General features: G+C 41.5%; 1 protein-coding gene across 2 annotated transcripts in view; it reads right to left on the bottom strand.

The window, feature by feature from the left end:
- The window catches only part of LOC139750903 (proline dehydrogenase 1, mitochondrial-like), a 528526-nt gene that overhangs the window by 44469 nt on the left and 458168 nt on the right, over window positions 1–25889 (bottom strand). For both annotated transcript variants that reach the window (XM_071665786.1, XM_071665787.1), the window contains one exon: window positions 19852–20214. In XM_071665786.1, the coding sequence (XP_071521887.1) occupies window positions 19852–20214 (363 nt within the window). The remainder of the gene's footprint in view (window positions 1–19851; window positions 20215–25889) is intronic.

Here is a 25889-nt window from a genome sequence, read left to right as displayed (position 1 = left end):
CGCTTCACATGCCCTGGTTCAATCCATTGACAGCACGCCTTTCACCCTCCTGCATGTTCAGGCCCCGATCACTCAAAATCTTTTTCACTCCATCTTTCCACCTCCAATTGGGTCTCCCACTTCTCGTTCCCTCCACCTCTGACACATATATCCTCTTGGTCAATCTTTCCTCACTCATTCTCTCCATGTGACCAAACCATTTCAAAACACCCTCTTCAGCTCTCTCAACCACACTCTTTTTATTACCACACATCTCTCTTACCCTATCATTACTTGATCAAACCACCTCACACCACATATTGTCCTCAAACATCTCATTTCCAGCACATTCACCCTCCTCTGCACAACTCTATCCATAGCCCAAGCCTCGCAACCATATAACATTGTTGGAACCACTATTCCTTCAAACATACCCATTTTTGCTTTCCGAGACAATGTTCTCGACTTCCACACATTCTTCAATGCTCCCAGAATTTTCGCCCCCTACCCCACCCTATGATTCACTTCCTCTTGCATGGTTCCATCTGCTGCCAAATCCACTCCCAGATATCTAAAACACTTTACTTCCTCCAGTTTTTCTCCATTCAAACCTACCTCCCAATTGACTTGACCCTCAACCCTACTGTACCTAATAACCTTGCTCTTATTCACATTTACTCTCAACTTTCTTCTTTCACACACTTTACCAAACTCAGTCACCAGCTTCTGCAGTTTCTCACATGAATCAGCCACCAGCGCTGTATCATCAGCGAACAACAACTGACTCACTTCCCAAGCTCTCTCATCCACAACAGACTGCATACTTGCCCCTCTTTCCAAAACTCTTGCATTCACCTCCCTAACAACCCCACCCATAAAAAAATTAAACAACCATGGAGACATCACACACCCCTGCTGCAAACCTACATTCACTGAGAACCAATCACTTTCCTCTCTTCCTACACATACACATGCCTTAATTCCTCGATAAAAACTTTTCACTGCTTCTAACAACTTGCTTCCCACACCATATATTCTTAGCACCTTCCACACAGCACCTCTAGCAACTCTATCATATGCCTTCTCCAGATCCATAAGTGCTACATACAATTCCATTTGCTTTTTGAAGTTCTAAGCATTTCTCATATACATTCTTCAAAGCAAACACCTGATCCACACATCCTCTACCACTTCTGAAACAACACTGCTCTTCCCCAATCTGATGCTCTGTGCATGCCTTCACCCTCTCAATCAATACCCTCCCATATAATTTACCATACTATAATTTACTATACTTTTACTTGTATTTATCTTCAATCATCTATGCTTATACACATCATAAAACACACTCACAACCTTCTGCACTTCCTCCTTCACTCTCAGCAAACAGCACAATTTCAACCACAAACTGGATTGTTTGTAGATGATACTGCCACCATACCTCACGAACAAACTCCATCACTACATCCCTTTCCCCTAATTTTGCTTTCATCTCTCTTATCACTCCATCCATATTTTTCTTCACACTTGATTACCATCTCCCATGTAAGGAAGTTAACACCAGGACCAGACAAAGGAAGGCCACATCCAATCGCGTTCATACCCTGGTTGTCCACTGACAGCCCGCTGACCCCTGTAAACCTCATTATTACAGTTCACACCATCCCGATGTGTGCCTTTCACCCTCCTGAATGTTCAGGCCCTACTCGCTCAAAATAATTTTCACTCCATCCTTTCATCTCCAATTTGGTTTTCCCAATCTCCTTGTTCCCTCCAATTCTGACACATATATCTTCTTTGTCAACCTTTCCTCACGCATTCCCTCTAAATGTCCAAACCATTTTCACCCTCTTTTGCTATCTCAACCACACTCTTTTTAAGACCATACCTTTCTCTTATCTTTCTATTATTTTCTTGATCAAACCACTTCATGCCACATATTGTCCTCAAACATTTAATTTCCTAAACATCCACCCTCGTCCAAACAGCTTTATCGATAGCCTATGCCTTGCATCCATATAATGTTGGGACTGCAATACCTTCAAGACACCCATTTCTGCCCTCTCAGATAATGATCTCTCTTTCCACACATTCTTCAGTGCTTCCAAAACCTTTGCCCCTTTACCCACTGTATGACACACTTCTGCTTCCATGGTTCCATTTGCAGACATGTGCACTCCTAGGTATGTAAAACACTTCACTTCAACCAATTTTTCCCCATTCAAACTCACACCCCAACTAGCCTCTCCATCAACCCTACTAAACCCAATAACCTTGCTTTTATTCACATTTACCTTCAATTTCCTCTTTTCACACACTCTTCCAAACTCAGTCACCAACATTTGCAATTTCTCACTTGAATCTGCCACCAGTGCTGCATCATCAGAAAACAACAACTGACTCACCTCCCAAGCCCTCTCATCCCCTACAGACTGCATGCGCACCCCTCTCATCAAGACGCATATACCTCCCTCACCATCCCATCCATAAACAAATTAAACAACTATGGTGCTACCACACACACCCTGCTGCAAACCAACTTTCACATGGAAGCAATCACTCTCTTCTCTTCCTACTTGTACACATGCCTTACACCCCCTAATAAAAATTTTTCACTGCTTCTGTTATTAAGACTTTCCATAATGCATCTCTATCAACTCTATCATATGCTTTCTCTAGGTCCATGAATGCCTCACAGAAATCCAACTATTTCCCTAAGTATTTCTTATACGCATTCTTTAAACCAAACATCTGATCCACACCTTCTGAAACCATACTGCTCCTCCCCAATCTGAAGCTCTGTATATGCCCTCACCCTGTCAATCAATACCCTTCCATACAACTTACTAGGTACACTTAACAAACTTATACCTCTGTAGTTTGAGCAATCATCTTTATCCCCCTTGCTATTATACAATGACTCTATACATGCATTCCACCAATTGTTAAGTGCCTCACCATGATCCATTCATACACTGACAATCCTATGTAACCTATCAACAACACATTCATTCCCTTTTCTTCATAAAGTCAACTGCAATACCATCCACTCTAGCTGCCTTGCCACATTTCATCTTACATATGGCTTTAACAACCATTTCTCTCTTCACTAAACTACTATTCATGACTCTATCACTTTGCATAACACCCTAACATAAACACCCTACATTTGCCATCCTGTTGTGAACCACATTCAACAGTCCTTCAAAATATTGTCTCCATCTCCAACTCACTTCAATACTATCTGTTACCATTTCCCCTTTTGCTACCTGCACCAAGGTTCCTCCTGCTTATCTAGTTTTTTCCACATTATATAATAATAATGATCATAATAATAATAATAATAATAATGATAATAATAATGATAATAATTATAATAATAATTATAATAATAATAATAACAATAACATATTATTCATATATTTATTATACTTTATCGCTGTCTCCCGCATTAGCGAGGTAGTGCAAGGAAACAGACAAAAGAATGGCCCAACCCACCTACATACACATGTATATACATACACGTCCACACACGCACATATACATACCTATACATTTCAACATGTACATATATATACATACACAGACATATATATATGTATATAATTCATACTTGCTGCCTTTATTCATTCCTATTGCCACCCTGCCACACATGAAATGATGCCCCCTCTCCACAATCATTCTCTAGCTGTCATGTATAATGCACTGAAACCACAGCTCCCCCTCCACCTCCAGGCCCCACAAAACTTTCCATGGTTTACCCAAGACATTTCACATGCCCTGGTTCAATCTACTGACAGCAAGTCGACCCCAGTATACCACATCATTCCAATTCACTCTATTCCTTGCACGCCTTTCAACCTCCTGCATGTTCAGGCCCCAGTCGCTCAAAATTGAAGAATGACGAAGAATGACCGCATTCATTCACATCCTTTTTATCAGCAGTCATATGTAATGCACAAGAACCATATCTCCCTGTCCACAACATAAAATAATAATAATAATAATAATAATAATAATAATAATAATAATAATAATCATAATAATAATAATAATAATAATAATAATAATAATAATAATAATACATTTTTATTTATTTTATTTATTTTGCTTTGTCGCTGTCTCCCGCATTGGTGAGGTAGCGTAAGGAAACAGACGAAAGAATGGCCCAACCCACCCACATATACATGTATATACATACACGTCCACACATGCAAATATACATACCTATACATCTCAACGTATACATATATATTCACACACAGACATGTACATATATACACATGTACATAATTCATACTGTCTGCCTTTATTCATTCCCATCGCCACCTCATCACACATGAAATAACAACCCCCTCCCCCTCATGTGTGCTAGGTAGCGCTAGGAAAAGGCAACAAAGGCCACATTCATTCACACTCAGTCTCTAGCTGTCATGTGTAATGCACCGAAACCACAGCTCCCTTTCCACATCCAGGCCCCACACAACTTTCCATGGTTTACCCTAGACGCTTCACATGCCCTGGTTCAATCCATTGACAGCACGCCTTTCACCCTCCTGCATGTTCAGGCCCCGATCACTCAAAATCTTTTTCACTCCATCTTTCCACCTCCAATTGGGTCTCCCACTTCTCGTTCCCTCCACCTCTGACACATATATCCTCTTGGTCAATCTTTCCTCACTCATTCTCTCCATGTGACCAAACCATTTCAAAACACCCTCTTCAGCTCTCTCAACCACACTCTTTTTATTACCACACATCTCTCTTACCCTATCATTACTTGATCAAACCACCTCACACCACATATTGTCCTCAAACATCTCATTTCCAGCACATTCACCCTCCTCTGCACAACTCTATCCATAGCCCAAGCCTCGCAACCATATAACATTGTTGGAACCACTATTCCTTCAAACATACCCATTTTTGCTTTCCGAGACAATGTTCTCGACTTCCACACATTCTTCAATGCTCCCAGAATTTTCGCCCCCTACCCCACCCTATGATTCACTTCCTCTTGCATGGTTCCATCTGCTGCTAAATCCACTCCCAGATATCTAAAACACTTTACTTCCTCCAGTTTTTCTCCATTCAAACCTACCTCCCAATTGACTTGACCCTCAACCCTACTGTACCTAATAACCTTGCTCTTATTCACATTTACTCTCAACTTTCTTCTTTCACACACTTTACCAAACTCAGTCACCAGCTTCTGCAGTTTCTCACATGAATCAGCCACCAGCGCTGTATCATCAGCGAACAACAACTGACTCACTTCCCAAGCTCTCTCATCCACAACAGACTGCATACTTGCCCCTCTTTCCAAAACTCTTGCATTCACCTCCCTAACAACCCCACCCATAAAAAAATTAAACAACCATGGAGACATCACACACCCCTGCTGCAAACCTACATTCACTGAGAACCAATCACTTTCCTCTCTTCCTACACATACACATGCCTTAATTCCTCAATAAAAACTTTTCACTGCTTCTAACAACTTGCTTCCCACACCATATATTCTTAGCACCTTCCACACAGCACCTCTAGCAACTCTATCATATGCCTTCTCCAGATCCATAAGTGCTACATACAATTCCATTTGCTTTTTGAAGTTCTAAGCATTTCTCATATACATTCTTCAAAGCAAACACCTGATCCACACATCCTCTACCACTTCTGAAACAACACTGCTCTTCCCCAATCTGATGCTCTGTGCATGCCTTCACCCTCTCAATCAATACCCTCCCATATCATTTACCAGGAATACTCAACAAACTTATACCTCTGTAATTTGAGCACTCACTTTTATCCCCCTTGCCTTTGTACAATGGCACTATGCAAGCATTCCGCCAATCCTCAGGCACATCACCATGAGTCATACATACATTAAATAACCTTACCAACCAGTCAACAATACAGTCACCCACTTTTTTAATAAATTCCACTGCAATACCATCCAAACCCGCTGCCTTGCTGGCTTTCATTTCCGCAAAGCTTTTAGTATCTCTTCTCTGTTTACCAAATCATTTTCCCTAACCCTCTCACTTTGCACACCACCTCGATCAACACACCCTATATCTGCCACTCTATCATCAAACACATTCAACAAACCTTCAAAATACTCACTCCATCTCCTTCTCACATCACCACTACTTGTTATCACCTCCCCATTAGTCCCCTTCACTGAAGTTCCCATTTGTTCCCTCATCTTATGCACTTTATTTACCTCCTTCCAAAACATCTTTTTATTCTCCCTAAAATTTAATGATACTCTCTCACCCCAATTCTCATTTGCCCTCTTTTTCACCTCTTGCACCTTTTTTTGACCTCCTGCCTCTTTCTTTTATATATCTCCCAGTCATTTGCATCATTTCCCTGCAAAAATCATCCAAATGCCTCTCTCTTCTCTTTCACTAATAATCTTACTTCTCCATTATGAATTTCTAAATAAGGAAACAGGAGATGGAGTCAAGAAGGGAGTGCTCATCCTCCTCGAAGGCTCAGACTGGGTGTCTGAATGTGTGTGGATGTAATCAAGATAAGAAAGGAGAGATATGTAGTATGTTTGAGGAAAGAAACCTGGATGTTCTGGCTCTGAGTGAAATGAAGCTCAAGGATAAAGGGAGAGAGTGGTTTCGGAAAGTCTTGGGAGTAAAGTCAGGGGTTGGAGAGTGGACGAGAGATAAGGAAGGAGTATCACTACTCCTGAAGCAGTAGTTGTGAGAGTATGTAATAGAGTGTAAGAAAGTAAATTCTAGATTGGTGTGGGTAAAACTGAAAGTGGACAGAAAGAGATGGGTGATTATTGGTGCCTATGCACCTGGTCATGAGAAGAAAGATCATCAGTGGCAAGTGTTTTGGGAGATGAGTGAGTGTATTAGCAGCTTTGATGCATGAGACTGGGTTATAGTGATGGGAGATTTAAATATGAAGGTGAGTAATGTGGCAGTTGAGGGTATAATTGGTGTACATGGGGTGCTCAGTGATGTAAATGGTGAAGCGCTTGTGGAAGATAAGGTGAAGGCTGTAAAGGCTTTCATGAAAAGAAGAGGGAATGTTGGGGAGAAGAGAGTGAGCTTGGAACGGAGACTTGTGTGAGGAAGTATCAGGAGAAAGTGAGTGTAGAATGGCAAAGAGTGATAGCAAATGATGTGAGGGGAATGGGTGAGGAATGGGATGTATTTAGGGAAGCAGTGATGGCTTGTGCAAAAGATGCATGTGGCATGAAAAAGGTGGGAGGTGGGCAGATCAGAAAGGGTAGTGAGTGGTGAGGTGAAGAAGTAAGGTTGTTAATTAAAGAGAAAAGAGAGGCATTTGGATGAAATTTGCAGGGAAGTAGTGCAAATGACTGGGAGATGTATAAAAGAAAGTGGCAAGACGTCAAGAGAAAGGTGCAAGACTTGGAAATCAGGGCAAATGAGAGTTGGGGTGAGAGAGTATCATTAAATTTTAGGGAGAATAAAAAGATGTTTTGGAAGGAGATAAATAACATGCCTAAGACAAGAGAACAAATGGGAACATTGATGAAGAGAGCAAGTGGTGAAGGATGAGGAGATGGAGCGAGTATTTTGAATGTTTGTTGCACGTGTTTGATGATAGAATGCCAGATATAGGGTGTTTTGGTTGGGGTGGAGTACGAAGTGAGAGGGTCAGGGAAAATGGTTTGGTGAAGAGGGAGGAGGTAGTGAAAGCTTTGAGGAAGATGAAATCCAATAAGGCGGCGGGTTTGGATGGCATTGCAGTGGAATTTGTTAAAAAAGGTGGTGACTGTGTTGTTGATTGGTTGGTAAGGATATTCAATTCATGTATGGACCATGGTGAGGTACTAAGGATAGGTGAAATGCATGCATAGTGCCACTATGCAAAGGCAAAAGGGATAAAGGTGAGTGTTCAAACTACAAAGGCATAAGTTTGTTGAGTATTCCTGGGAAATTATATGAAAGGGTATTGATTGAGAGGATGAAGGCATGTACAGAGCATCAGATTGGGGAAGAGCAGTGTGGTTTCCAAAGTACTAGAGGATGTGTGGATCAGGTGTTTGCTTTGAAGAATATATGTGAGAAATACTTAGAAAAACAAATGGATTTGTATGTAGCATTTATGGATCTGGAGAAGGCTTATGATAGGGTTAATAGAGATGCTTTGTGGAAGGTTTTAAGAGTATATGGTGTGGGAGGTAAGTTGCTAAAAGCAGTGACAAGTTTTTACTAAGGATGTAATGCATGTGTATGAGTAGGAAGAGAGGAGAGTGATTGGTTCGCAGTGAATGTCGGTCTGCGGCAGGGGTGTGTGACATCTCCATGGTTGTTTGATTTGTTTATGGATGGAATGGTTAGGGAGGTAAATACAAGTGTTTCAGAGAGTGGGGCAACTATGCAGTCCGTTATGGATGAGAGGGCCTCGGAAGTGAGTCAGTTGCTGTTTGCCGATGATATAACTCTATTGGCTGTTTCGTGTGAGAAAATGCAGAGTTTGGTGACTGAGTCTGGAAAAGTGTGCGAAAGGAGAAAGCTGAAAGTGAATGTGAATAAGAGCAAGGTTATTAGATTCAGTAGGGTTGAGGGACAAGTAATTTGGGATGTAAGTTTGAATGGAGGAAAAATTGGAGGAAGAAAAGTATTTTAGATATCTAGGAGTGGACTGAGCAGCAGATGAAACCATGGAAGTGGAAGTGAGTCACAGAGGTGGGGAGGGGGTGAAGGTTCTGGGAGCAGTGAAGAATAAGTGGAAAGAGAGGATGTTATCTCGGAAAGCAAAAATGGGTATGTTTGAAGGAATAGTTGTTCCAACAATGCTATATGGTTGTGAGGCATGGGCTATGGATAGGGTTGTACGGAGGAGGGTGGATGTGCTGGAAATGAAGTGTTTGAGGACAATATGTGGTGTGAGGTGGTTTGATCGAGTAAGTAATGTAAGGGTAAGAGAGATGTGTGGAAATAAAAAGAGTGTGGTTGAGAGAGCAGAAGGGGTGTTGAAATGGTTTGGACACATGGAGAGAATGAGTGGGGAAAGATTGAAAAAGATGATATTTGATGTCAGAGGTGGAGAGAATATGGAGAAGCAGGAAACCAAATTGGAGGTGGAAGGATGGAGTGAAAAACATTTTGAGCAATCGGGGCCTGAATATACAGGAGGGTGAGAGCTGTGCAAGGAATAGAGTGAACTGGAACGATGTAGTATACCAGGGTCAATGTGCTGTCAATGGATTGAACCAGGGCATGTGAAGTGTCTGGGGTAAACCATAGAAAGGTTTATGGGGCCTGGATGTGGAGAGGGAGCTGTGGTTTTGGTGCATTACACATGACAGCTAGAGACTGAGTGTGAACGAATGTGGCCTTTTTGTCTGTTCTCTTGGCACTACCTCGCTGAAGCAGGAGAAGGTGATGCTGTTTTCCTGTGGGGCAGGGTGGTGAAAGGAATGGATGAATGCAAGCAAGTATGAATATGTACATGTGTATGTATGCAATGTCTGCATATGTGTATGTATATGTTCTTATGTATACGTATGTACGTATATGTGCATATCTAAGCATTTATGTATACATATGTGTATGTGAATGGATGGGCCATTCTTCGTCTGTTTCCTGGCGCTACATTGCTGATGTGGGAAACAACGACTATGTATAATAATAATATCAATGATAATAATGATAATAATAATAATAATAATTATAATAATAATAATAATAATAATAATAATAATAATAATAATAATAATAATTTTTTTTTTTTTTGCTTTGTCGCTGTCTCCTGCGTTTGCGAGGTAGTGCAAGGAAACAGACGAAAGAAATGGCCAAACCCACCCCATACACATGTATATACATACGTCCACACACGCAAATATAAATACCTACACTGCTTTCCATAGTTTACCCCAGACGCTTCACATGCCTTGCTTCAATCCACTGACAGCACGTCAACCCCGGTATACCACATCGATCCAATTCACTCTATTCCTTGCCCTCCTTTCACCCTCCTGCATGTTCAGGCCCCGATCACACAAAATCTTTTTCTTTCCATCTTTCCACCTCCAATTTGGTCTCCCACTTCTCCTCGTTCCCTCCACCTCCGACACATATATCCTCTTGGTCAATCTTTCCTCACTCATTCTCTCCATGTGCCCAAACCATTTCAAAACACCCTCATCTGCTCTCTCAACCACGCTCTTTTTATTTCCACACATCTCTCTTACCCTTACGTTACTTACTCGATCAAACCACCTCACACCACACATTGTCCTCAAACATCTCATTTCCAGCACATCCATCCTCCTGCGCACAACTCTATCCATAGCCCATGCCTCGCAACCATAAAACATTGTTGGAACCACTATTCCTTCAAACATACCCATAATTATATAATTATATTATTCATTATTTTTTTTTAATTTACTTTGTCGCTGTCTCCTGCGTTAGTGAAGTAGCACAAGAAAGAATGGCCCAACCCACCCACACATGTATATACATACATGTCCACACTCGAAAATATACATACCTATACATCTCAACGTATACATATATATACACACACAGACATATACATATATACACATGTACATAATTCATACTGTCTGCCTTTATTCATTCCCATCGCCACCCCACCACACATGAAATAACAACCCCCTCCCTCCTTATGTGCGCGAGGTAGTGCTAGGAAAAGACAACAAAGGCCCCATTCGTTCACACTCAGTCTCTAGCTGTCATGTATAATGCACTGAAACCACAGCTCCCTTTCCACATCCAGGCCCCACAGAACTTTCCATGGTTTACCCCAGATGCCTCACATGCCCTGGTTCAATCCATTGACAGCACGTCAACCCTGGTATCCCACATCATTCCAATTCACTCTATTCCTTGCACACCTTTCACCCTCCTGCATGCTCAGGCCCCGATCACTCAAAATCTTTTTCACTCCATCCTTCCACCTCCAATTTGGTCTCTCACTTCTCCTCGTTCCCTCCACCTCTGACACATATATCCTCTTTGTCAATCTTTCCTAACTCATTCTCTCCATATGACTAAACCATTTCAAAACACCCTCTTCTGCTCTCTCAACCACACTCTTTTTATTACCACACATCTCTCTTACCCTATTATTACTTACTTGATCAAACCACCTCACACCACATATTGTCCTCAAACATCTCATTTCCAGCACATCCACCCTCCTCTGCACAACTCTATCTATAGCCCACGCCTCGCAACCATAAAACATTGTTGGAACCACTATTCCTTCAAACATACCAATTTTTGCTTTCCGAGATAATGTTCTTGACTTCCACACATTCTTCAATGCTCCCAGAACTTTTGCCCCTTCCCCTACCTTATGATTCACTTCTGCTTCCATGGTTCCATCTGCAGCCAAATCCACTCTCAGATATCTAAAACACTTCACTTCCTCCAGTTTTTCTCCATTCAAACTTACCTCCCAGTTGACTTGTCCCTCATCCCTACTGTACCCAATAACATTGCTCTTATTCACATTTACTCTCAGTTTTCTTCTTTCACACACTTTACCAAACTCAGTCACCAGCTTCTGCAGTTTCTCACACGAATCAGCCACCAGCACTGTATCATCAGCGAATAACAACTGACTCACTTCCCAAGCTCTCTCATCCACAACAGACTCCATACTTGCTCCTCTTTCCAAAACTCTTGCGTTCACCTCCCTAACAACCCCATCCATAAACAAATTAAACAACCATGGAGACATCACACACCCCTGCTGTAAACCAACAATCACTGAGAACCAATCACTTTCCTCTCTTCCTACACGTACACATGCCTTACATCCTCGATAAAAACTTTTAACTGCTTCTAACAACTTGCCTCCCATACCATATATTCTTAATACCTTCCACAGAGCATCCCTATCAACTCTAAAATATGCCTTCTCTAGATCCATAAACATTACATATAAGTCCATTTGCTTTTCTAAGTATTTCTCACATACATTATTCAAAGCAAACACCTGATCCACACATCCTCTACCACTTCTGAAACCACACTGCTCTTCCCCAATCTGATGCTCTGTACATGCCTTCACCCTCTCAATCAATACCATATAATTTCCCAGGAATACTCAACAAAGTTGTACCTCTGTAATTTGAGTACTCATTTTTATCCTCTTTGCCTTTGTACATTGGCACAATGCAAGCATTCCATCAATCCTCAGACACCTCACCATGAGTCATACATATATTAAATAATCTTACCAACCAGTTAACAATATAGTCACCCCCTTTTTTAATAAATTCCACTGCAATACCATCCAAACCCGCTGCCTTGCCGGCTTTCATCTTCTGCAAAGCTTTTACTACCTCTTGTCTGTTTACCAAATCATTCTCCCTAACCCTCTCACTTTGCACACCACCTCGACCAAAACACCCTATATCTGCCACTCTATCATAAAACACATTCAACAAACCTTCAAAATACTCACTCCATCTCCTTCTCACATCACCACTACTTGTTATCACCTTCCCATTAGCCCCCTTCACTGAAGTTCCCATTTGTTCCCTTGTCTTATGCAATTTATTTACCTCCTTTCAAAACATCTTTTTATTCTCCCTAAAATTTAATGATATTCTCTCACCCCAACTCTCATTTGCCCTCTTTTTCACCTCTTACACCTTTCTCTTGACCTCCTGCCTCTTTCTATTATACGTCTCCCAGTCATTTGCACTATTTCCCTGCAAAAATCGTTCAAATCCCTCTCTCTTCTCTTTCACTTATAATCTTACTTCTTCATCCCACCACTCACTACCCTTTTTAATCTGCCCACCTCCCACGCTTCTCATGCCACAAGCATCTTTTGCACAAGCCATCACTACTTCCCTAAATACATCCCACTCCTTCCCCACTCCCCTTACGTCCTTTGTTCTCACCTTTTTCCATTCTGTACTCAGTCTCTCCTGGTACTTCCTCACACAAGTCTCCTTCCTAAGCTTACTTACTCTCACCACTCTCTTCACCCCAACATTCTCTCTTCTTTTCTGAAAACCTCTACAAATCTACACCTTCGATTCCACAAGATATTGATCAGACATCCCTCCAGTTGCACCTCTCAGCACATTAACATCCAAAAGTCTCTCTTTCGCGTGGCTATCAATTAACACGTAATCCAATAACGCTCTCTGGCCATCTCTCCTACTTACATACGTATACTTATCATCATCATTATTATCATTATTATTATTATTATTATTATTATTATCATTATCATTATTATCATTATTATTATTATTATTATTATTATTATTATCATTATTATTATAATAATAATAGGGATAGGGGTGAAACAATACTTCCCATGTGTTCCCTGTGTGTCGCAGAAGGCAACTAAAGGGGGCAGGAGTGGGGGGTCTGGAAACCTCCCCTCCTTGTATTTCAATTTTCAAAAAAGGGAAACAGGAGTCAAGCGGGGAGTGCTCATCCTCCTCGAAAGCTCATCTTGGGGTGTCTGAATGTGTGTGGATGTAACCAAGATGAGAGGAAAGGTGAGATAGGTAGTATGTTTAAGCAAAGATACCTGGATGTTCTGGCTCTAATTGAAATGAAGCTCAAGGGTAGAGTAAAAAAAGTGGTTTGGGGTAGTCTTGGAAGTAAAGTCAGGGGATGGTGAGAGGACAAGGGCTAAGGAAGGAGTAGCACTACTCCTGAAGCAGGATATGTGGGAGTATTAGTGTAAGAAAGTAAATTCTAGATTGATATGGGTAAAACTGTAAGTGGATGGAGAGAGATGGGTGCTTATTGGTGCATATGCAACTGGTCATGAGAAGAAAGATCATGATAGGCAAGTGTTCTGAGAGCGGTTAAGAGAGTGTGTCAGCAGCTTCGATGCACGAAACGTGGTTTTACTGATGGGTGATATAAATGCGAAGGTGAGTAATGTGGCTGTTGAGGGTATAATTGGTGTACATGGGGTATTCAGTGTTGTAAATGGAAATGGTGAAGAGCTTGTGGATTTGTGTGCTGAGAAAAGACTGATGATTGGGAGTACTTGGTTTAAAAAGAGAGATATACATAAGTATGCATATGTGAGTAGGAGTGATGGTCAAATGGAATTACTGGATGATGCTTTAATTGATAGGCGTGTAAAAGAGAGACTTTCGGATGTTAATGTGCTGAGAGGGGTGGCTGGAGGGATGTCTGATTACTATCTTGTAGAGACGAAAGTGAAGATTTCTAGAGCTTTTCAAAAAAAGAAGAGAGAATGTTGGGGAAAAGAGAGTGGATGAGTAAGTGAGCTTGGAAAGGAGACTTGTGTGAGGAAGTACCAGGAGAGATTGAGTGTAGAATTGCAAAAGGTGAGAGCATATGACATGAGGGGGAGTGGGAGAGGAATGGGATGTATTTAGGAAAGCAGTGATGGCTTGCACTAACGATGCATGCGGTATGAGAGAGGTGGGAGGTGGGCAGATTAGAAAGCGTAGTGAGTGGTGGGATGAAGAAGTAAAGTTGTTAGTGAAAGAGGAAAGAGAGGCGTTTGGATGATACTTGCAAGGAAGTAGTGCAAATGACTGGGAGACGTAAAAGAAAGCAGCAGGAGGTCAAGAGAAAGGTGCAAGAGTTTAAAAAGTGGGCAAATGAAAGTTGCGGTGAGAAGGAATCATCAAATTTTAGGGAGGATAAAAGGATGTTTTGGAAGGAGGTAAATAATGTGCATAAGACAAGAGAACAAACGGGAACATCAGTGAAAGGGGTAAGTAGGGAAGTAATAACAAGTAGTGATGAAGTGAGTGAGGAGATGGAGTGAGTATTTTGAAGGTTTGTCAAATGTGTTTGATGACAGAGTGGCAGATACAGGGTGTTTTGGTCAGGGTGGTTTGCTAAGTGAGAGGGTCAGGGAGAATGGTTTGGTTAAAAGAGTGAAAGCTTTGCAGATGATGAAATCCGGCAAGGCAGTGGTTTTGGATAGTACTGCAGTGGAAATGATCAAAAAAGGGGGGTGACTATGTTGGTAATTGGTTGATAAGGATATTCATTGTATGTATGGATCATGGTGAAGTGCCTGAGGACTGGTAGAATGCATACATAGTGCCATTGTACAAAGGCAAAGGGGATAAAGGTGAGTGTTCAAACTACAGAGGCATTCCTGGGAAATTATATGGGAGGTTATTGACTGAGAGGTGGGGTAGCACCAGAATGGATGAAGGCAAAGAAGTATGAATATGTAGGTACATGTGTATATAAGTATATGCCTGCGTATGTACATGTATATGTGTACATGTTGATATACATATATATATATATATATATATATATATATATATATATATATATATATATATATATATATACTCACTCCATCTCCTTCTCACATCACCACTACTTGTTATCACCTCCCCATTTGCGCCCTTCACTGAAGTTCCCATTTGCTCCCTTGTCTTACGCACTTTATTTACCTCCTTCCAGAACATCTTTTTATTCTCCCTAAAATTTAATGATACTCTCTCACCCCAACTCTCATCTGCCCTTTTTTTCACCTCTAGCACCTTTCTCTTGACCTCCTGTCTCTTTCTTTTATAATTCTCCCACTCAATTTCATTTTTTCCCTGCAAAAATCGTCCAAATGCCTCTCTCTTCTCTTTCACTAATACTCTTACTTCTTCATCCCACCACTCACTACCCTTTCTAATCAACCCACCTCCCACTCTTCTCATGCCACAAGCATCTTTTGCGCAATCCATCACTGATTCCCTAAATACATCCCATTCCTCCCCCACTCCCCTTACTTCCATTGTTCTCACCTTTTTCCATTCTGTACTCAGTCTCTCCTGGTACTTCCTCACACAAGTCTCCTTCCCAAGCTCACTTACTCTCACCACCCTCTTCACCCCAACATTCACTCTTCTTTTCTGGAAACCCATACAAATCTTCACCTTAGCCTCCACAAGATAATGATCAGACATTCCTCCAGTTGCATCTCTCAGCACATTAACATCCAAAAGTCTCTCTTTCGCGCGCCTGTCAATTAACACGTAATCCAATAACGCTCTCTGGCCATCTCTCCTACTTACATAAGTATACTTATGTATATCTCGCTTTTTAAACCAGGTATTCCCAATCATCAGTCCTTTTTCCGCACATAAATCTACAAGCTCTTCACCATTTCCATTTACAACACTGAACACTCCATGTATACCAATTATTCCCTCAACTGCCACATTACTCACCTTTGCATTCAAAACACCCAACACTATAACCCGGTCTCGTGCATCAAAACCACTAACACACTCATTCAGCTGCTCCCAAAACACTTGCCTCTCGTGATCTTTCTTCTCATGCCCAGGTGCATATGCACCAATAATCACCCATCTCTCTCCATCAACTTTCAGTTTTACCCATATTAATCGAGAATTTACTTTCTTACATTTGTTGAATGTGTTTGATGATAGAGTGGCAGATATAGGGTGTTTTGGTCAAGGTGGTATGCAAAGTGCGAGGGTTAGGGAAAATGATTTGGTAAACAGAGAAGAGGTAGTAAAAGCTTTGCGGAAGATGAAAGCCGGCAAGGCAGCAGGTTTGGATGGTATTGCAGTGGAATTTATTAAAAAAGGGGGTGACTGTATTGTTGACTGGTTGGTAAGGTTATTTAATGTATGTATGACTCATGGTGAGGTGCCTGAGGATTGGCGGAATGCATGCATAGTGCCATTGTACAAAGGCAAAGGGGAAAAGAGTGAGTGCTCAAATTACAGAGGTATAAGTTTGTTGAGTATTCCTGGCAAATTATATGGGAGGGTATTGATTGAGAGGGTGAAGGCATGTACAGAGCATCAGATTGGGGAAGAGCAGTGTGGTTTCAGAAGTGGTAGAGGATGTGTGGATCAGGTGTTTGCTTTGAAGAATGTATGTGAGAAATACTTAGAAAAGCAAATGGATTTGTATGTAGCATTTATGGATCTGGAGAGTTGATAGAGATGCTCTGTGGAAGGTATTAAGAATATATGGTGTGGGAGGCAAGTTGTTAGAAGCAGTGAAAAGTTTTTATTGAGGATGTAAGGCATGTGTACGTGTAGGAAGAGAGGAAAGTGATTGGTTCTCAGTGAATGTAGGTTTGCGGCAGGGGTGTGTGATGTCTCCATGGTTGTTTAATTTGTTTATGGATGGGGTTGTTAGGGAGGTGAATGCAAGAGTTTTGGAAAGAGGGGCAAGTATGAAGTCTGTAGGGGATGAGAGAGCTTGGGAAGTGAGTCAGTTGTTGTTCTCTGATGATACAGCGCTGGTGGCTGATTCATGTGAGAAACTGCAGAAGCTGGTGACTGAGTTTGGTAAAGTGTGTGAAAGAAGAAAGTTAAGAGTAAATGTGAATAAGAGCAAGGTTATTAGGTACAGTAGGGTTGAGGGTCAAGTCAATTGGGAGGTGAGTTTGAATGGAGAAAAACTGGAGGAAGTGAAGTGTTTTAGATATCTGGGAGTGGATCTGGCAGCGGATGGAAACATGGAAGCGGAAGTGGATCATAGGGTGGGGGAGGGGGCGAAAATTCTGGGAGCCTTGAAGAATGTGTGGAAGTCGAGAACATTATCTCAGAAAGCAAAAATGGGTATGTTTGAAGGAATAGTGGTTCCAACAATGTTGTACGGTTGCGAGGCGTGGACTATGGATAGAGTTGTGCGCAGGAGGATGGATGTGCTGGAAATAAGATGTTTGAGGACAATGTGTGGTGTGAGGTGGTTTGATCGAGTAAGTAACGTAAGGGTAAGAGAGATGTGTGGAAATAAAAAGAGCGTGGTTGAGAGAGCAGAAGAGGGTGTTTTGAAACGGTTTGGTCACATGGAGAGAATGAGTGAGGAAAGATTGACCAAGAGGATATATGTGTTGGAGGTGGAGGGAACGAGGAGAAGAGGGAGACCAAATTGGAGGTGGAAAGATGGAGTGAAAAAGATTTTGTGTGATCGGGGCCTGAACATGCAGGAGGGTGAAAGGAGGGCAAGGAATAGAGTGAATTGGAGCGATGTGGTATACCGGGGTTGACGTGCTGTCAGTGGATTGAATCAAGGCATGTGAAGCGTCTGGGGTAAACCATGGAAAGCTGTGTAGGTATGTATATTTGCGTGTGTGGACGTATGTATATACATGTGTATGGGGGTGGGTTGGGCCATTTCTTTCGTCTGTTTCCTTGCGCTACCTCGCAAACGCGGGAGACAGCGACAAAGCAAAAAAAAAAAAAAAAATATATATATATATATATATATATATATATATATATATATATATATAGGTGCCTGAGGATTGGCGGAATGCGTGCATAGTGCCATTGTACAAAGGCAAAGGGGATAAGAGTGAGTGCTCAAATTACAGAGGTATAAGTTTGTTGAGTATTCCTGCTAAATTATATGGGAGGGTATTGATTGAGAGGGTGAAGGCATGTACAGAGCATCAGATTGGGGAAGAGCAGTGTGGTTTCAGAAGTGGTAGAGGATGTGTGGGTCAGGTGTTTGCTTTGAAGAATGTATGTGAGAAATACTTAGAAAAGCAAATGGATTTGTATGTAGCATTTATGGATCTGGAGAAGGCATATGATAGAGTTGATAGAGATGCTCTGTGGAAGGTATTAAGAATATAAGGTGTGGGAGGCAAGTTGTTAGAAGCAGTGAAAAGTTTTTATCAAGGATGTAAGGCATGTGTACGTGTAGGAAGAGAGGAAAGTGATTGGTTCTCAGTGAATGTAGGTTTGCGGCAGGGGTGTGTGATGTCTCCATGGTTGTTTAATTTGTTTATGGATGGGGTTGTTAGGGAGGAAAATGCAAGAGTTTTGGAAAGAGGGGCAAGTATGAAGTCTGTTGGGGATGAGAGAGCTTGGGAAGTGAGTCAGTTGTTGTTCGCTGATGATACAGCGCTGGTGGCTGATTCATGTGAGAAACTGCAGAAGCTGGTGACTGAGTTTGGTAAAGTGTGTGAAAGAAGAAAGTTAAGAGTAAATGTGAATAAGAGCAAGGTTATTAGGTACAGTAGGGTTGAGGGTCAAGTCAATTGGGAGGTGAGTTTGAATGGAGAAAAACTGGAGGAAGTGAAGTGTTTTAGATATCTGGGAGTGGATCTGGCAGCGGATGGAAACATGGAAGTGGAAGTGGATCATAGGGTGGGGGAGGGGGCGAAAATTCTGGGAGCCTTGAAGAATGTGTGGAAGTCGAGAACAATATCTCGGAAAGCAAAAATGGGTATGTTTGAAGGAATAGTGGTTCCAACAATGTTGTATGGTTGCGAGGCGTGGACTATGTATAGAGTTGTGCGCAGGAGGATGGATGTGCTGGAATTGAGATGTTTGAGGACAATGTGTGGTGTGAGGTGGTTTGATCGAGTAAGTAACGTAAGGGTAAGAGAGATGTGTGGAAATAAAAAGAGCGTGGTTGAGAGAGCAGAAGAGGGTGTTTTGAAATGGTTTGGTCACATGGAGAGAATGAGTGAGGAAAGATTGACCAAGAGGATATATGTGTCGGAGGTGGAGGGAACGAGGAGAAGAGGGAGACCAAATTGGAGGTGGAAAGATGGAGTGAAAAAGATTTTGTGTGATCGGGGCCTGAGCATGCAGGAGGGTGAAAGGAGGGCAAGGAATAGAGTGAATTGGAGCGATGTGGTATACCGGGGTTGACGTGCTGTCAGTGGATTGAATCAAGGCATGTGAAGCGTCTGGGGTAAACCATGGAAAGCTGTGTAGGTATGTATATTTGCGTGTGTGGACGTATGTATATACATGTGTATGGGGGTGGGTTGGGCCATTTCTTTCGTCTGTTTCCTTGCGCTATCTCGCAAACGCGGGAGACAGCGACAAAGCAAAAAAAAAAAAAAAAAAAGAATAATAAAAAATATATGTATGTGTGCATGTATTCTATCTTCTCTAATACACTACACATTTTGACTTACCTGGAATATGGTATGCAATCTACGCATCATATTCTTAAACATTTCTTCTTCTTCCCTTGTGAGTGCCGAGATAAGTGGTTCCATTTGCCCGGAGATAAGGTTTGGAACACGGAATAAGTCACTAAGAAGGATGTTGGCATCAATCAGTCCTGACCATGAGAACAGATGGATCAGACCCTTCTTGTCATAAGTCATGTTCTCCAACCATTTTCTAACTCCAGGATTATCGGTCAAGATGTTTTCCTCCCGAAATCGTTTTTCAAACACATCTTTGTTTATGTCAGACAAGAGAATGGGGCCAGATTCTCCAGTCACATTGGTGAAGTATTCTCGGGTTCGGGCAATCACCTCTGAGAGCTGCATCTGAAAACATATGGTTGGTTAATTTACTGGAAAATCTTTTATCAACTGCTTTGTTGTTATTAGTAAATAAATACAGTGGACTTAAGGAAAGATTTACCAGTTCATTTCTTTCTTTATCAAGAATTTAAAGAAATTACAAGTACTGTATCACAAAAGCAATGTCCCCATAAAATTTGTATATGTAATGCTCAAATTTCTCAACGCATGTGAACTTATACAAAAAATAATTAAACTACCATATTTGCAAAGCAAACGCTTTCTAAATTCATATACGATAAGTATAAACTTAAGTATAGCAATGTTACAAACATGTTTAAGTAAATAAAAGTTTCTAAAAATCAATTCTATCTGACTGCAGACATAAGATTTAAACTGATGAGAGCTTTTAACCATAAATGTTTGATTTCCCTTTCCACTATTGCATGAAATAACATAAAATACTTTCTCACTGCCTGCATTCCCTACACAAAAAATATCTGCAAATATAACAAACATATCTGAATAATTAGTATGTCATACCTATCCCAATGCATTTCTTAAAATCAGAAAGAAGTCTCTCTCAGTTCATACAGGTATACCACCGAATTTCCAGCAACTGATGGTTCGGCACCTCCTTTAGTCTAAACAAAATTACGTGAGGAACTTGAAATTACCGCGACCACCAGACTAGTTCACTGGGCGGCTTATTTACATTCTTTACATTGCACTTGATGGTGATAGGCGTAATTCTGTGAGATTCTTAGCTTATTTTGCTTAAATCTAACCCTAGCTATGGCTTCTAAGACATAGGAGAGTGTCAGTCGTGGTGTCAAATGTAAACACCAGTCCATATCAATCCAATATAAAGTAGAACTGCTGAAAAAATGGACCATGGTGTTTCGGTGTATAAGCTGTGTGACATCTACAGTACTGGTTCATCAACTGTTTATGATATATAGAAACAAAGGGAGAAAATACTGAAATTCTACGCATACAGCGATTCCAAAAGGCAAATGACGATTAAAAACTATGAGAGATGGTAAGAGTACTGAGCACGATCGAGTGATGATGGAATGGTTTCGACACCGTCGGAGTGATGGAGTGGACTTGTCAGGTAGCGTGATAATGGACCAGGCTCAGTTGTTCCATAAAAAACTTAAATCAAAACATGAGCGTGACTACAGTGAAAGATGTCTTCAAAGATTCAAGATGCGTCATGAAATTTCCAGGAATAAAATGCGCGGAGAAAAGCGGTCTGCAAACCACTGAGCTAACGAGTATGTTGACGAGTTTGCGAAACTCGTAGCTGACGAGCACCTCAGTCCTGAGCAGGTGTATGATGAAGACGAAACTGCATTACTCTGGCGATGCACACCTGGGAAAACACTAACAACAGAAGGTAAAGAAGACCCCACAGGATTCAGAAAATCTAAGGAGAGACTGACCATCCTAGGGTGCTCAGACATTCAACATTTGTTTAATTCAAATTTCTAGCAGTCCATGGTAAAGTTTAAACACATGGGAGATGTATAATTAGTGGGTTAGAGGTGTGTTGTGAATCATTATTACATGACCAAGAATGGCCCGGCAAAATGGTTAATCCGACAAGGCATTTGGAACAACGAGTGCCGGAAAATCGGTGGTGTGCATGTACATGAACTAAACTATATATGTTCTTTCTTGTAAGGTATAGTTCATAACTGTAAAGATACAGTATAATCATGACTTTTGTAAAGTATTGGATAATGTTGCTGACTATGAACTCATGCAGACATCCACCTGGGATCAAATCCCGCAGCAGTCAGCCCACAGGTAACTTGGCAGTTAATCCTTCCCTTGGGACTGGTCATTGAATTTGGTACCTGACTTCGGCTAAGGTATATATATATATATATATATATATATATATATATATATATATATATATATATATATATATATATATATGTGTGTGTGTGTGTGTGTGTGTGTGTGTATCAGGTGTTTGCTTTGAAGAATGTATGTGAGAAATACTTAGAAAAGCAAATGGATTTGTATGTAGCATTTATGGATCTGGAGAAGGCATATGATAGAGTTGATAGAGATGCTCTGTGGAAGGTATTAAGAATATATGGTGTGGGAGGCAAGTTGTTAGAAGCAGTGAAAAGTTTTTATCGAGGATGTAAGGCATGTGTACGTGAAGGAAGAGAGGAAAGTGATTGGTTCTCAGTGAATGTAGGTTTGCGGCAGGGGTGTGTGATGTCTCCATGGTTGTTTAACTTGTTTGTGGATGGGGTTGTTAGGGAGGTAAATGCAAGAGTTTTGGAAAGAGGGGCAAGTATGCAGTCTGTTTTGGATGAGAGAGCTTGGGAAGTGAGTCAGTTGTTGTTCGCTGATGATACAGCGCTGGTGGCTGATTCATGTGAGAAACTGCAGAAGCTGGTGACTGAGTTTGGTAAAGTGTGTGAAAGAAGAAAGTTGAGAGCAAATGTGAATAAGAGCAAGGTTATTAGGTACAGTAGGGTTGAGGGTCAAGTCAATTGGGAGGTTAGTTTGAATGGAGAAAAACTGGAGGAAGTAAAGTGTTTTAGATATCTGGGAGTGGATCTGGCAGCGGATGGAACCATGGAAGCGGAAGTGAATCATAGGGTGGGGTAGGGAGCGAAAATTCTGGGAGCCTTGAAGAATGTTTGGAAGTCGAGAACATAATCTCGGAAAGCAAAAATGGGTGTGTTTGAAGGAATAGTGGTTCCAACAATGTTGTATGGTTGCGAGGCGTGGGCTATGGATAGAGTCGTGCGCAGGAGGGTGGATGTGTGGAAATGAGATGTTTGAGGACAATATGTGGTGTGAGGTGGTTTGATCGAGTAAGTAATGTAAGGGTAAGAGAGATGTGTGGAAATAAAAAGAGTGTGGTTGAGAGAGCAGAAGAGGGTGTTTTGAAATGGTTTGGTCACATGGAGAGAATGAGTGAGGAAAGATTGACCAAGAGGATATATGTGTCAGAGGTGGAAGGAACGTGGAGAAGTGGGAGACCAAATTGGAGGTGGAAAGATGGAGTGAAAAAGATTTTGAGTGATCGGGGCCTGAACATGCAGGAGGGTGAAAGGCGTGCAAGGAATAGAGTGAATTGGAACGAAGTGGTATACCAGGGTCGACGTGCTGTCAATGGATTGAACCAGGGCATGTGAAGCGTCTGGGGTAAACCATGGAAAGTTCTGTGGGGCCTGGATGTGGAAAGGGAGCTGTGGTTTCGGTGCATTATTACATGACAGCTAGAGACTGAGTGTGAACGAATGGGGCCTTCGTTGTCTTTTCCTAGCGCTACCTCGCACACATGAGGGGGGAGGGGGTTGTTATTCCATGTGTGGCGAGGTGGCGATGGGAATAAATAAAGGCAGACAGTATGAATTATGTACATGTGTATATATGCATATGTCTGTGTGTGTATATATATGTATACATTGAGATGTATAGGTTTGTATATTTGCGTGTATGGACGTGTATGTATATACATGTGTATGTGGGTGGGTTGGGCCATTCTTTCGTCTGTTTTCTTGCGCTACCTCGCTAACGCGGGAGACAGCGACAAAGCAATATATATATATTTTTTTTTTTTTTTCATACTATTCGCCATTTCCCGCATTAGCGAGGTAGCGCTAAGAACAGAGGACTGGGCCTTTGAGGGAATATCCTCACCTGGCCCCCTTCTCTGTTCCTTCTTTTGGAAAAAAAAAAAATGAAAAAAAAAAAAAACGAGAGGGGAGGATTTCCAGCCCCCCGCTCCCTTCCCTTTTAGTCGCCTTCTACGACACGCAGGGAATACGTGGGAAGTATTCTTTCTCCCCTATCCCCAGGGATATATATATATATACATATATATATACATATATATACATATATATACAGGGATATATATATATATATACATATATATATACATACATATATATATATATATATATATATTATTTTATTTTTTTTATTATACTTTGTCGCTGTCTCCCGCGTTTGCGAGGTAGCGCAAGGAAACAGACGAAAGAAAGAAATGGCCCCCCCCCCATACACATGAATATACATACGTCCACACACGCAAATATACATACCTACACAGCTTTCCATGGTTTACCCCAGACGCTTCACATGCCTTGATTCAATCCACTGACAGCACGTCAACCCCGGTATACCACATCGCTCCAATTCACTCTATTCCTTGCCCTCCTTTCACCCTCCTGCATGTTCAGGCCCCGATCACACAAAATCTTTTTCACTCCATCTTTCCACCTCCAATTTGGTCACCCTCTTCTCCTCGTTCCCTCCACCTCCGACACATATATCCTCTTGGTCAATCTTTCCTCACTCATTCTCTCCATGTGCCCAAACCACTTCAAAACACCCTCTTCTGCTCTCTCAACCACGCTCTTTTTATTTCCACACATCTCTCTTACCCTTACGTTACTCACTCGATCAAACCACCTCACACCACGCATTGTCCTCAAACATCTCATTTCCAGCACATCCATCCTCCTGCGCACAACTCTATCCATAGCCCACGCCTCGCAACCATACAACATTGTTGGAACCACTATTCCTTCAAACATACCCATTTTTGCTTTGCGAGATAATGTTCTCGACTTCCACACATTCTTCAAGGCTCCCAGAATTTTCGCCCCCTCCCCCACCCTATGCTCCACTTCCGCTTCCATGGTTCCATCCGCTGCCAGATCCACTCCCAGATATCTAAAACACTTCACTTCCTCCAGTTTTTCTCCATTCAAACTCACCTCCCAATTGACTTGACCCTCAACCCTACTGTACCTAATAACCTTGCTCTTATTCACATTTACTCTTAACTTTCTTCTTCCACACACTTTACCAAACTCAGTCACCAGCTTCTGTAGTTTCTCACATGAATCAGCCACCAGCGCTGTATCATCAGCGAACAACAACTGACTCACTTCCCAGGCTCTCTCATCCCCAACAGACTTCATACTTGCCCCTCTTTCCAAAACTCTTGCATTTACCTCCCTAACAACCCCATCCATAAACAAATTAAACAACCATGGAGACATCACACACCCCTGCCGCAAACCTACATTCACTGAGAACCAATCACTTTCCTCTCTTCCTACACGTACACATGCCTTACATCCTCGATAAAAACTTTTCACTGCTTCTAACAACTTTCCTCCCACACCATATATTCTTAATACCTTCCACAGAGCATCTCTATCAACTCTATCATATGCCTTCTCCAGATCCATAAATGCTACATACAAATCCATTTGCTTTTCTAAGTATTTCTCACATATATATATATATATATATATATATATATATATATATATATATATATATATATATATATATATCCGTGGGGATAGGGGAGAAAAAATCCTTCCCACCACGCACTCCCTGCGTGTCGTAGAAGGCGACTAAAGGGGACGGTAGCAGGGGACTAGAAACCCTCCCCTCCTTGTATTCTAACTTTCTAAATGGGGAAACAGAAGATGGAGTCATGCGGGGAGTGCTCATCCTCCTTGAAGGCTCAGATTGGAGTGTCTAAATGAGTGTGGATGTAACCAAGATGAGAAAAAAGGAGAGATAGGTAATATGTTTGAGGAAAGGAACCTGGATGTTTTGGCTCTGAGCGAAACGAAGCTCAAGGGTAAAGGGGAGGAATGGCTTGGGAATGTTTTGAGAATAAAGTCAGGGGT

This window comes from Panulirus ornatus, chromosome 10, assembly GCF_036320965.1.
Source record: "Panulirus ornatus isolate Po-2019 chromosome 10, ASM3632096v1, whole genome shotgun sequence".
In the NCBI taxonomy this organism is placed as follows: Eukaryota; Metazoa; Arthropoda; class Malacostraca; order Decapoda; family Palinuridae; genus Panulirus; species Panulirus ornatus.
The sequence above is the reverse complement of the archived record's forward strand: the minus strand, read 5'-3'. Positions and strand labels throughout refer to the sequence as shown.